This window comes from Epinephelus moara, chromosome 3, assembly GCF_006386435.1.
Source record: "Epinephelus moara isolate mb chromosome 3, YSFRI_EMoa_1.0, whole genome shotgun sequence".
In the NCBI taxonomy this organism is placed as follows: domain Eukaryota; kingdom Metazoa; phylum Chordata; class Actinopteri; order Perciformes; family Serranidae; genus Epinephelus; species Epinephelus moara.
Window position 1 is genome coordinate 34,692,501 of NC_065508.1, and position 14,512 is coordinate 34,707,012.

Sequence of the window (14,512 nt, forward strand, 5' to 3'; positions counted from 1 at the left end):
AAGATACCTTACCCACACCCACCAATCATATCACTGCACAGAGGGAAGAGTGTTTCTACTGCTAGGCAAAGGTGTACAGAGACAAAAACATCATTACTTTTATGTATTCAACCAACGAAATGATCCATCACTATATCTGCATTTGAATAGAAGGCCAAAGGTGGGCATTGTTTATACCTGAACTCATGTTAAATAATGATAAATATGTTAATGTTCGACTTCATGAATTAATCCAGAATTGTATTAAAGCCATAGTTGGTAATGTTGGAGAGCTAGCAAGATTTGAAAGCGGCACCTCCTCTAAGCTCCACCCCCTGCTCCCCCTCCCGTCAGTGCTCCGTCCAAAGCCACGAGCCCAGACATGCCTGAACGTGCATCCTGCAGTCAGCAGAGCAGAGGATAACCGAGTAAAATAACAAATTCCCCCAAAGCAAACAAATAATTACCTGTCCAACAGAAAGACAGCAACCTCTGCATCACTTTTCAGGCCCTTCAGCTCCCTCAGTTGTCTCCACCGTTCAAAAGCTGGACTGCTGTTGATGTCTGGTTTGTCCTCTCACTTTATCCAAAGCCTTTTTCGTCGCAGCCTTTTCTGCCTCTGACTTTCTCTTCTCAGCCTGTTTAGTGGGGTGAGCCATTACAAGTAACACTGGAAGTGGTACTTTTGGCTGCATTTTCTCTGCCATTGTGCAGCAAACTCCTGCTAACTCAGTATTTCTACTGAGGAGTGTTGAATATTTCCGTCAACAGTGATGTGTTGAGTGCGAGGGAGGGAGGGACGGAGGGGGGCTCAGGCAATACGAGACATGAAGGCATCTGATTGGTTCTTTCCATTCGCACCGAATGGCAGGGATTGGTCAGAGTTTTTACAGGCCTGCAGCTGCCACAGAGGTCGGATCTTTTTCATTCCTTTTTCTGAACACATTATGTATTGACTACTCTCCGGATGGAAGGACCATTTCACCCAGTATAACAAAAAGTGTTTCTGAACAGGATTACCAACTATGGCTTTAATTTCAAAGTAAGTCAGTACCACTAAAGCCCCATTTTTTCTGGTGCCTGCAGGTGAGGTTTTGCATCTTTGTGCATGTGATACAAACAAAGTGGACACCAAATCAAGTCATTTCAACATTTCTCTACAGCACCACCAGTGGTCAAAAACTCCACAGAATACCTTTAAAGAGGACTGTCGCTGCAGTGTCCCCATTCCATACAGCAGAGGGGTGGTGGTATCTTTTCAAGAGGGCTTTCCCACCTCCTTTGCTTGACCAGCTGTTTTTGACTCCTAGTTTTGACAATGTGATATTCAGTTTCAAAAAAGGAAACCAGTGTGGGAGTTTCTTTATTGTATGCAGTGTTTTTGTATTAGTGAGTCCTCACAAAGGTCAGGTGAAAGAACAGGTTGTAAAGAAAGTGACAGTGTCTGGTTTCAGTGATATGTGAACCTCCTTTGTGGTCTTAGGCCTGCTGTAAAACTAGAAACATCTTCTGTACATGTGTGCCTTAAATAACTGGGATTTAGGTCATGGACAAACAAAGATGAGGGGGGAATAGATACATGTCCTCAGTCAGAATCACCGTTCTGGTTTGCAACCTCATCAATGCATAAAAAGCTAAAACATCCAATATACACTTTTTGACAGTTGAAAGAGCTTAAGACATCATGATTTACTTTTATTCTTTGTTATATATACACCCATTTCCTGTCCTATTCTGCTAACATTGTAATTAACTTTAAACAATTATTTCAACAGCGAGAGAGAGAGAGAGAGAGAGAGAGAGAGAGAAACACCAAACATGATCAATATTAAAGGTTCTCTCATCAGATTGATTTAGAAAATGTCAGTCCAATTATGTAAAGTAACGATAATTGCCCAGGCATATTTGAATGTCAAAATGAATTGCTATAATGCAAAAACAAACAAACAACGAATACATAACGAAAACAATTAATTGATCAATGGCTTAACCCTCAAAACTCATGTCAAACTTTGCTTGTAACATATGACCTGAAAACACTCAATCAGCGTCACTGATTTGGTTTGGATTTTATAAAACTCAGTATAACGCAATATCAATTGCACTTTCTGCGTAGATTAGTACTCGTACATTTGTGTCTGCTAATAAAATGTCTCAAAATGCCCTAGATAATTTTGTTACCCTAACTACAAACTAGCTGTTTCCTTTTATGCTTTTCCAAGCCAAAGAGCAGCAGTGCATAACACTTAAGCTTTTCATCACATAATGCAGCATGTCTACTCCAATGAGTAAAGCATCTCTTTGTGCAAAGATTCTTACTCTTCATATTGCATTCCAAATTACCAAACTTCCAGTCCAACTACAACCACAGGACCACTAAACCACACATTTACATGCTACATGAGAAAAAACACATTAAGAGTGTTTTTTAAATTGAGCTTAGTTTTACCCCACAGGGCTTGCGGCAAAGGTTGCTGCTGTACACCCGTTCATCCAACAGGTAAGCTTGTCCAGAGCGGTGCAGACAGGTGCCTGTTCTCCTTTAAAAGTGTGTGGTCCTTTTGTAGAGGACAACTGCTGCAGCTCCAATCACAATGACGGCCAAAGTGAGGATGCCCACAGCTATACCGAGACCCATTCTGGATTCCGAGTCACTGCTGGAATCAGCTGCTCACAACACAACCAATACAAACACGTTCATCACACCTTGACTCATATAGCATATAGCAGCATAGCAAATGTTGTCACTAAATGTTTCTGCAAACCACAGATACATTTGCACATCATTATAGAGCAAATATGTTGAACCTTTATTTTTCAACAACGCTATGGCTAAAGAGTGTTTAGGTTTAGGCACAAAAACCATTTGGTTACGGTTAGGAAAAGATCATGTTTTGGCTTAAAATACCCTATTTGTGGGCACAATCCTGGCAGGAAAGGCAGTTATGTCTTAGTAAAAAAAAGCACATTTCATGCCACTATCTTGCAACAAAAAACAGCAATGTCTCTGTAAAAACAATTGCTTTTAATGCATAAAAATCTTACTGACAAACAGCAATGAATCACTATGAAACACTCACATTTGGTGCCTAAAACGCTGCTAGGAGCAAAGCAATGACTCACTAAATCACAACCATTTTTTCTGTTGGTCTTAAATAGTGTTCTGCAGCTTGACCAGCATCTCACCTATGTGATGCACCTTTCGTCATCTCTTCCACCTCCCAATGACAAAGTCAGCTCATACACTATGTCACTCTAGAAACGTCAAAATGATACATATGAAATGTGTAAATGTAACGTATTTGTGGTTTGCAGAAACACATATTGCCAACATTTTCTTCTGGTGACTGGGCTGGATATGGCCTCGGGGCAATCATTAGACAGCCAATAGAGTCACTGATTAATACTGAATTTCACTGTTATAGAGTCAGATGGAATAAAGGAAACATTTATATGCCTTATAGAATTGAAATGTTTCATTATTTGGTGAGCTATTAAGAAAAACATTAAATGGAATTCAACAGCATCCTACCTTGCTCTTTAGATGTCAGCGCTGAAAGAACAAGATGAAAGAAGAAAATCAGTTAATTTTTTAATGGTCATTTCTGAGCAAAAAACAAACAAAAAAACTTTGCCTCTTGTGTTTTATACATTTTTTATTTTCTTTTTTATTTTGTTAATGCCTCGTGATCAGCATTTAGTGACTCAACAGCAATACTTACAATTCCCATTTCTGGTGACAATGGGAATAGCTGAGGATAGGGTGGTGGCCTCTGAAATACCAGTGGAAGAAACATCCCTTTTCCTCCTGTTGTTACATTGCTGCAGATGAAGGAAGAAGGAATGTGACTAAGCACAGAACGATACTCGAAATGGGCTGAATGTCTTTTTTCATTACAGATCCTTCACTGACCTTAAAGTCATTGCAGGTGCTGATCTCACAAAGCCTGGTGATACAGTGCAGGTAGTAGGTGGACACTGTCTCGTTCTGCTGTTCGACAAACCTGAAGGCCGGGAAGGAGAAGCGGGCGTTGTGACTGTCCCCATTCTCTTTCATGGTGGTCATCTGATCCCTAGAGCACCTGTTTGATACCAAGAAAACAACAGTGTTGGCCTGATAAGGGCTTTGACAGCCTCTTCAGAATGAGATTCGAGGACTTACGAGACAAACAGGTTGAAGAAAGTGGAGTTGGTGGGATGAGGAGAGATGGAAGCATAGCATCTGTCCAGCAGCACGTGGTACCTGGTGGGGCAAAAACAGTGGGCTTCAGAGGTAGTGCTAAAATACTTCAGACATTTGATACCGTCCACTTAAAGTAATCTTGTGTTCTCGTGTTCACTTGGTTTGTTTCTGGAGTGGGGACCTCTGTAGTCTGTCCCAGTGGTCGAGACCGTGGCTGTGAGCCTGCCATTGCTATTTGGGCTGGCACTGGCATCCCCCACCCCAAACAACAACCTCCAAGCTAACAACCTACATGCTGAAAATGGCAAATTTTGACAAAGATTTGGACTCGTGCCTGCTTTGCTCTTTCGGCGAATTGTTGTAAAGATCTACAACGAATTAAGAAACTCTGTCTCGCAGGACTCACATGCCTGACGATCCGTTTTCAGTTTATTTGTCACATCTATTTTCCCTGGCAGTGGCATGTGTCAGTGACATTGACTTTACTAATGCACCTGTCTGTTCCACAATAGACGAGCTCCCATGATATCGTCATATTAATGTTCTGCAAGAGCCACATACAGCTAGCAAAGTGAGTTTGTCTCATTTATCAGTTAATGATGAATCACAGAGTCAACATATGGCTGTTTGTTTGTTTGTTTGTTTTAAGGGAGAACTAGCATTTTTAATGACAGTGTTCGCCTCCCCACAACCAAAACAAGTCACTGTTCTGCAACATCACCATTGTTGCATTCTGGTCTTAGCACCACTCAAGATAATTGTGATTACCAGAACGCTAACAATGTAGTGAAATTTGTGATGTCTTGTACTCATCACCAGAGCCAGCAGATGGATGTTCTTACTGATCAGTCAGGTTGGCTGCTTGGACTTGGACATAGACATCTGTTCTCAGCTCTAAGCCCAGTGATGGTATGACCAGAGGATTGGTGTATTGGTCATCCTGTCAACAGAAATTTTGAAATGTTAAAGTTGGATAGCTGTAAACACTGGTTATGATCCAAATTATACACAGCTCAGCTGGGACGCTTATTTCTTGAAGTGTCTGACATGTCTGAGTTTTGCAAATATTAATAAAGTTTTTACAATAAAATAGTTGCATAAATGCCACTTAATTTAATGTCTGTGACAAAACACACTCAATCGTGTGACAATGCAACAAGAAAAACAGCTTACTAAATGTTGACATAACCAGTTACAATAATACCAGTATTATTGTATGTAGTACAATAGTACTTTTCCCACTGACATTAGCACGTGTATGCAGGTTTTTGAATGCGGGAAAGCCAAATAATATTAAAAAACATAAAATATTGCAAATATGGTAATATTCTGAAATTGATAGGGGTCGTGTAAACAGCATACTCCATTTAAATATTCTGATTTGGGGCTTTTCCAAATTTAGCATTTTGCATATCCGACATGAGACGTGGGATATGCTTGTATTGTTCTAGTTTTTTAAGTGTTCTTTGGACATGTATACAGTGCATTTGGAATATATGTTCCAACTGGATTTTTTACTGCAGTTTGTGACACAAGGCTTCTCCTCTGTTTATGGTCAGCTCTGTACATTGTCATGGGTATGTCGTACACAAGCCAACTCTCAAACAGTTTGCAAGGCTGCAGGGTAGAGATAAATGCCCAAAAGAAAAGCCCACATTTCTGGTCGGAGGAGGAAACATACCTACTTTTAAACATTACAAAAGATTTAGATTTCAGCAGGCTTATCACAACACCAAACTTTTCCTAGAGGGAAATGAAGGAAGGAAGGAATGAAAGAGGGAGGCTGTGTTCACATGGTTCAACAAGTCCACCACCAGTAGGAACCTTGGAAATTAGGAAAAAGCTAAATTTTGATGCAAAGTTCTGTATCTGTTACTTATTCAGTCTCTCTCAAACAGACTAAATTTTGAGTGCTGCTTGGACAGAGACTGACTGTATTTTGCAGTGGCCTGTCATTCCATTGCACTGGCAATGAGGCTAAAATTAGCACATCCACCATGGTGTTGTATTTCCATCACTGCTTATCAAAGCCAGTTGGAACTGGAGCCAATAAATACCCATGACTACTGCAGAGTCATTTGCCCCTGGAGTGAATGCCGATTGTAACCTTTCCCATTAAATAAAAATGCCAGATGTTGGGGGGTTATAGTTGTTATTTTCCAGTGGGAAAGGGGCTTACATTACTTGAGCTGGAACCAGAAACAACAAAGCACGAGCAATGTGCGCCTCATTATAAAACATCTCCATCTTAACTTACGCTGAAGAGTTCCATGCTTAAAGTGCTGATGAAGCTTCCATTGTTGTCCCTCACTGCAATGGAAGATGCTGACCTAAATGGGACAAGGGGTGGCATCAGAAACAGGGAGGAGTTGGCTGGATGATACATGTCTGACTGCATCCCATTTGTTACTATACACCAGGTGTTTATTTCCACCAGCAGAGGAGTATAATGACAGTGAGCAGGACAGATGTATAGCATCAAAGGCAAGTACCGCATTTGGGGTCACATTTGTTCTCCTGACCACAGTGACAAAGAAGAGGATAGTTTTTGAGGAATTTGCAACTTTTTCCTATTTACCATGCCTAAAGCCAAACACCTCCGTACAGTTTGCCTTGCTAATGTTTTATGTTGAACTGCTGTTTCAGCAGCTCCCCTCCAAAGTAGAGAATTACATCGTCTACAAAGCTGAGTTTTTAATTCCTTGCATTTTAAAATGATTGAAATATAATAATTTTTTTTTCTTAATAAACTTTCATAGAAAAAAGTATAAATCCTTACAAAAATGTAATTCATTTTGGTATAATTTACTTTCTATGCCTATAGTAACATAAGCCTTCCTGGGACAACCAGGGATGAAGCCAAACACAATTAATATCACAATTTAACATTCATAGACTGACTGTTCTCAAAGAAAAGAAAAGGCATCCAGAACTTCATTTGATTCATTTCAACCAGAAGAAATAGTACAATATTTTAAAATCTAAACTATCCCTTTATAAAGTACAGCTGCCAGAGAACACGTACCGTCAGAATGGTCACAGACACTGTCAATTTCCCCATAACAACATGTCCAGGTATGAACAGTAAATATCTAGAAAATAGTCATTGGAGAGATACAAGCAGAGATCTTACACGTCCACCTGGGTGTTGTTGATGAGATACTCCAGAGGGTAAGCACAGGAGTAATAATATTTGAGCTCAGCATTATAGGTGACTACCCCCGTGGTTGGATCATGGGAGCGCACCACGCCACTGATATTAACTGTCTGGATGTTGGAGAAGTCAGCAAAGATCCCTGTGCCAGCTGCACTGGTGGTCTGGAGGCAACATAGTCAAGCACAGAGAGAAAAAAGGAGGATGCTTTAAGAAAATTATGGATTCTCCCCCATTTTAGTCCTCCTCCTCCAACCTCTACTAACCAGGAAAGTGCTGCCGCAGGCGTTGGTCATGTTGAGGGGGAAGGTGAACCTGACAACAGGTGGGCTGGCAGATTCATCCAAGGTTCCTTTACACTCCGGCTTGTCGAACATGTGGTTGAGGATGAGCAAAGACTCATTGTAGCCAGTGTAGACGACAGGGCAGATTTGGATAGCCAAGCTCATCGAGGAAGTGCCACATTCAACAGAGATGTCAGTGGGTTCTATAAGAGAGGGAAAGGTGCATCAGCAAGCTTTGTCTGCAATTGCCACTTGGAATACTTTTATGTCTAAAACACCAAATCCTGGGAGCAAAATTCAAATTCTGGATTCAATATTCCTGCTTCGCTGTTCACAATTGTGTGGCAGAGTTGCATTGTTTTAGAGCAGTGGCTCTCAACCAGGGCTCCTTGAGGGAGTTCCAGGGTGTACCCAGAAAAATGAGAAATCATTTATTTTCACTGTATTATTGACTATAGAAGTGAGCCCAATGTGAGTAAGATTCATAACAGTGACTACTCTGATCACATGTTTCCTTTTCTCCATGGTTATCTTCTCAACTGTGTTCAACAACTATAGAATTCTAGTATTGATCATATCCAGTTTTTTTTTTACATGGAAGTCCCTGAAGTGAAATTTTATCAAATATGGGTCCATGACCTTGTGTGTATCAATTTAGTAGTAACTGATACAAAAAAGTTTGAGAACCACTGCTATAGAGGTCCTGTGGTCAGAATGAAATAATAAGCTTGACAGACACCATGGTTGAGAACATAAATGCCTTTTCGGAATAGAAGAAAGATAAACACATCAGAAAAAGGTGAAGCAGGCATACTGTACCTGGACGTCGAAGGTCACTTAGACACGTTAACTGACTGCTTCTGGCCACCATGGATGCCAAGAAAAGAAAGCTAAGAAGCTTCATTTTTGCCTGCCTTGGTATGGACAGATCTGTAATAGCAAAAGATATTGATGGATCAAAAGAATGTTGATTTTGATGTAGTTGTTGTTACCTTACTTGGCACCCACCTTAACTGTCCGACTGCTGTCGTCCTCTTTCTCTGCTTGTCTCCTCCTTTGAACAATGTATAGAATTATAGGAGATTCTTATATAGCTATGACACTTTCTCATGATTGGACAGAAACAAGGTCAATGTAGTTTGGTGTGTCCACCTTAACTTCAGTGTTTGGGAACAATTCTTTTGTATAGGGAGTTCCATGGACCATACCTTAAGGGTGATAAGTGAAACCCTACACAGCAAGTCTTTATGACACACCAGAAACAATAGCCTTGCCCCTTTTCTTTAAAATATAGAATCCCTTAGAATACTAACATGAGACTTGATGAAGTAAGTGTGATATCCCTGGGGACCATACACAATACTTTGATGCCCTTTTTAGGTTAAAGTCTATGGTTTAACAGTAACAACAAGTATCCTTTAGGAGACCCGAAGATGATCCTGTGGGATCGTTTCCACGTCCCAGAGGTCACGATTGGTACTGCACTTTAGTGCTGTGTTTACATTGGTCGGAGGAATCTTTATGGAAGTCTACACAGTGGGTCACTAGTATCCAAGTGAGAATAACACAATAATGAATTAAACATACGAAACACAGACTGCAGCAGCTTGGGCCTTTCATTCTAATTGAATTTATTCTAAATTAGTTAGGAATAGTCAAGAGTGTGTATTTGGGTTTCTCTAATTATTTTAATGAAAACTGATGTTGGAATGACTGTTGCTGAATGTCACTATTGTTACACAACTGCTATAGCTTTTTGTTTCCTGTCAGTGACAGCAGCACACCTGAGAGGCCAAATGTGAAGGCTTGAGCTCTGTTTGTGTTGTCAGGCTAGAAGATGTCCTCCATTGTTTGCTTTTCCAACCAGGCACACTATGTAAGCAGGGCCTTTTAACAAGGGGCACTGCTCTGAATGGTGTGGTCCATGTACCTATGGAAACTAATGAATTCAGAAGCTGTTAATTCCTATGTCCTGACATAAAGCAGGGGTGATTTTCCAAATCGAAATCTCACATATTCCTCACATATAAATCAATCTCCCCCTCCAGTTTTGCCTTCTTATCATAGAAAAGACAATAATCTGTAGTGTGGGGGTGCGTCGGCTGTCACTTTACTTAGAAAAGCACAGGCTCAGTGACGCAAGTGTGCAGAAAGCTGAAATACGAGGCTTGTCTAGGTGCTTACAAAGCACACAAATCTGGCAGCGGATTCAGTCAGCTAAGCCAGACAGGAGGGACAATCATGCTGTATTTCTGGATCTTGCATTCAGCTCTGCATAATCTGTAGCTGGAGCATCTAAAATCCTTTTAGAGCATATTTCTAAGATCAGATGTGTTTTACAATAATAGACTTTACTGCAGCCTGCCAACATCTTTAAGATAGGATTTATGGCAGGATTCATAATTTCACCTGTGTGATAATGGGGGCTGCATGTCCACAATGTAACACATGGATAATGATTTATTGCATTTGCTGCGTTAAGACAGCCCAGTGAATGCCTGTTATAGTCTTTTGGTCTGAGATGACTAGTTCTTGGATAAAATGGATAAAAAGTATGAAGGTGTGTGAATGTTATCATGAATATTAATAACTAGAAACCATTTTGTGATGGCATCACTCCAGCTGTGATACAGCAACAAGCAACCCACAACTGCCCCTTCCCTACTTCCTACCCGACTACCTCTGGCCCCTTTGCTCGGACCACACCCATCTGCGAACTTGGCCTTCATTTTGATCTCAACTACACACCTGTAAAGTTTGACTGCATCTTGCACAGTTGCAATGTTATCGTGTTGACAAAAATCTATCCACAGACAGACATATTAACCAACTCATTCTCACTCAAACCTTATCACATTTCGTCATTTGGTCATGGACTTTCCACATCAACATATGACATGCAAGGTAGCCTGGGTGTGTCTGTTGTTGATGTTCTGGAACGCTGTGTCAACTTCAGCCTGTTACATGCATTATGTCTTTTCAATATACACTTCCATTTTCCCAGGAAATGTACAGTTTGCATGCAGTCCCTTGAAAAGGAAATGTACTGTATTGGTACAACATTGCAAATTGATGTTTCTTTCCTTCAACAACACACGCATGTGGTTAGGTTTAGAAAAAATAGCAGGGTTTGGCTTTACAATCATATGGGAAATATGGGACCAGCCTCCCAGGTGAAAGTTGGTGATTGTAGGATCCATCCACCACCCCTCACACCTGCCCTGCTTGATGTCCAGCTGTCTTTCCCCTGATGCTGTCAGGTGCCGGTATACACTGACAGCGCCTGGCCGTGTATGGTGCTGACATAAAAGGATATTCCAAATTTCTCTGTGTGTTGTGCCCTGAAATGAAAAACACAGACATCCCTGCGACCAAAAGAAATGTCATAAAGATGAACATTGTTGAGTCCTAAAATAACACACCGTCAGAGCTGATGTCAAATCTATAAGTTCCTTTCCTCTCAACCTACATCAACTTCCATGAGTGGCCAGGTAAGCACCAGCCAACCAACTAGGTAGGCAGGTAGGCAGGTAGGTAGGTAGGTAGGTAGGTAGGTAGGTAGATAGATAGATAGATAGATAGATAGATAGATAGATAGATAGATAGATTCCAACCTAGACTTCCAATGTTTGTCAGAGACTTGGCCTGGTTGGAAGCAGATCCAATGCTCTGTAGAGAATGACCAATAATTTATTTGTCTCCAATGTCACATCGTCACTGCAGATGTCTTTTATCTTCACTGGAGTGTACAGACCACCCTCTGCAAAATCTGTCTTCTTTGACAAATTATATACTATGCTTAAGGAACACAACAGGTAGGGAAGTAATTACTAATGGTGATTTTAATAACAACTTAGATAAACACAGACACAGAAACAAATCACAAACATATCTAATCTCACACAGTTAGTTAAGAGACCCAAAGGGACAACTTCCGAATCTAAATCTCAAATTGATCTGGTGTTAAGCAACAAACCTGAGAGAATAACTAAATCTTTTAACATGGTTATAGATCAGAGAGATCATAACATAATACACAAAGCCCTGTCCATTCAGATTCCCTAAGAGTGATGTATGTAACCTTGGAAATGCAATTAAATCCATCAGCTGAAATAAACTATTGCCTGTTGCAAATGTGGATGATGACACGTGTTTCTAGCCACCATTCAAAACAAAACAATATATCTAAAGAAAAGCAAATTAAAGCTGACAGTAAATATCCTTCTCACAGAATAAACAGAGACTAATGAGATAGACCTGCAAACATTTCTTAAGACTGTGTTACTAACTGACACTTCTCTAAGATATAGGGTAACAAAGGACATCTGAGTAGCTAAAGCTAATGTCTTTGATTGTCTGATAGGTGAGGCTTATATCCAGTATTCGTAAAATAATATAAAAGGGACATATTAAACTCAAGTAAAAGGAACTTAATTCAATTCATAACTCATTCTATCAAAACCCTTAAGCCATGCCCCCACGTATTCTGCTTGTACGTACAGAGTGGTGTGCTGATTTGTGTTGCCACCATATTCCCAATAAATGTCAGACACATGAATGCTTCTGTTTAAATAAAGGACAATGTGAGAAGACACCCTGAGCGATCTGACCCCTAATTTTTCTTGGTGAACATAATGGCTGGGTCTAGCTCTCTGATTGATGACATGACATTTGTGACCTTTCCAGCAGATTAACCAAAACAATACAGAGTGTCCTGCTTCACTGTGGCCCTGTCTACTCTGAGGACTGCTGCCACTGTGTGTTGTTTGGGTAATATTATTGTATGTTTTCTTCGTCATTTTTTTTAACCTACATATGATAAAATATAAACTGTGAAATCTACAAATAACAAAACAACTGAATAACATTGTTGCCTCTTGTGTTTTAAATACCATGCCATCGACCAAAGAGAATGAACCTATTCAGTGATGTGTTGGTCGTGCTTGTCTGGAATAAATCTGTATACTGTCAGCTCTCTATGGCACATAGTCACAGATCTCCACTGTAAAGGTAAAAGAAGTGAGATACTTTGATCTCTAACAGCTGTTTAGAAGGAAAATGAAAAGAGATATCGTTTTAGCTGAATTCCTTCATACTTTTTGAACAAAAATATAAATGCACTTTTTTTGCTCCTATTTTTCCTTTTATTGTGATGAAATAAAAGTTCTAAGACTTGTTCTAAACACACATCAGGCTGGTTTCTCTCAAATGTTGTGCATAAATTGTTAAAGTCTGTTTTAGTGAGCACCACTGCCAAGATAATCCAACCACCTGACCCCTGTGGCATATCAAGATTTTGATTAAACAGCATCATTATTACAAGAGTGTGCCTTGGGCCAGACCTGTTTTGGCCTATTTGGCACTTAAATTCATTACTGCTGCACTCCATAACGGGTGAACTGAAGTGTCTGCTGCACCCAATGTTATTCGGTCCACCTCAGCGCCTGTGGTTTGAAGTCTGCCATAAAACAACAGTTTTGGATCATCAGGCCTGGTTGAACCAGCAGATGGTGGAGCAGTTTCTAGAACAGGATTGCTGTTGATGAGGAGTTAAGGAAAACTTCTGCATGTCTAGTGCACCACTCTTATCTTTGAGTGAAGGGGATCAACGATAATGAGATCTCCAGAAGGTGTTTTGAAAAAAGGTTACATTTGCCTGTACAATTTAAAACCATTGCGATGAGGTGAGACTGTGGAAGACAGCTAGTGCCTGGGGGTGTTTGGACTTGTTGTTGCATTTCATTGTGGACAGAGATATTTTGTAAATCAAAGGTTGTGTGGACAGATTTTTATTCTTTTTATTTTAACAGAGGGGGCAAGTATCTGTTTTCAAAACTATCTGCGTATATACATGCAACAAGGGCCAAAAAGGCAACTCTAAAATTCTGAATTTTATTTTGAAAAAAGACACTTATTGGGATATCGCATGACTAAAGCTACAGGAATACATTTTCTGGTCACAGATACCTCAAAGAATCAGCCAGTATCTGGTGTGACACCATTTGCCTCATGCAGTGCGACATATCTCCTTTACACAGTTGATCAAGTTGTTGATTGTGGCCCATGGAATGTTGGCTTACTTCTCTTCAATGGCTGTGTGAAGTTGCTAGATATTGGCAGGAATTGGAACACACTGTCGTACGCACCGATCCAGAGCATCCCAAACGTCAGTGGGTGACACGGCTGGTGAGTATGCAGGCCGTGCAAGAACTGGGATGTTTTCAGTTTCCAGAAATTTTGCTTGCAACATGGGGCTGTGGATTATCATGCTTCATCTCGAGGTCATGGCTGTGGATAATTGGCAAGACAATGGGTCTCAGGATCTCTTTACAGTATCTCTGTGCATTCAAACTGCCATCAATAAAATGCATCTGTGTTCACTGTCTGTAGCTTATGCCAGCCCATACCATAACCCCACAGCCACCACGGGGCACTCTGTTCACAGCATTAGCATTAGTAAAACACTGGCCCACACAATGAAACACATGCTTGTCAACCATCTGCCTGGTATAGTGAAACAGTATTTGCCCACACAAGTTGGTTACCATGCCAAACTGCAGTCAGTTCAAGACCCTAATGAGCGCAACACACACAGGTGAGCATCCCTGAGTGTTTCTGACACCTTGTGCAGAAATTCTTTGGTTGTGCAAACCAATCATTGCATCAGCTGTCCAGGTAGCTGGTCTCAGAAAATCTTGCAAGTGAAGACATTGAGTGTTGAGGTCCTGAACTGGCGTGGTTACACGTGGTCTATGGTTGTAAGCCGGTTGGACATACTGCCATCTCTAATGTCGCCCCTACTACTAAAAGCTGTTGGGATGGCTTATATAGAATAACATATAGATAAATCATGTTTATGAATAATTTTTAATTTAATTTTTCGAGGAAACTTGGAAAAGAAATATTGCAGCA

General features: G+C 40.5%; 1 protein-coding gene across 1 annotated transcript; it reads right to left on the reverse strand.

Annotated features, from left to right (window-relative positions):
- Positions 1 to 1,327: 1,327 nt before the first annotated feature.
- Positions 1,328 to 8,707, reverse strand: LOC126388314 (zona pellucida-like domain-containing protein 1). The gene is made up of 11 exons (XM_050041369.1): positions 8,609 to 8,707; positions 8,420 to 8,530; positions 7,583 to 7,803; positions 7,296 to 7,480; positions 6,420 to 6,492; positions 5,005 to 5,102; positions 4,142 to 4,222; positions 3,893 to 4,061; positions 3,702 to 3,801; positions 3,512 to 3,532; positions 1,328 to 2,646 (listed from the first exon to the last, which is right to left on the reverse strand). Exons 2-11 carry the CDS (start codon positions 8,502 to 8,504, stop codon positions 2,522 to 2,524), a joined length of 1,158 nt encoding a protein of 385 aa, XP_049897326.1. The 5' UTR covers positions 8,505 to 8,530; positions 8,609 to 8,707; the 3' UTR covers positions 1,328 to 2,521.
- Between the last annotated feature and the right edge of the window lie 5,805 nt (positions 8,708 to 14,512).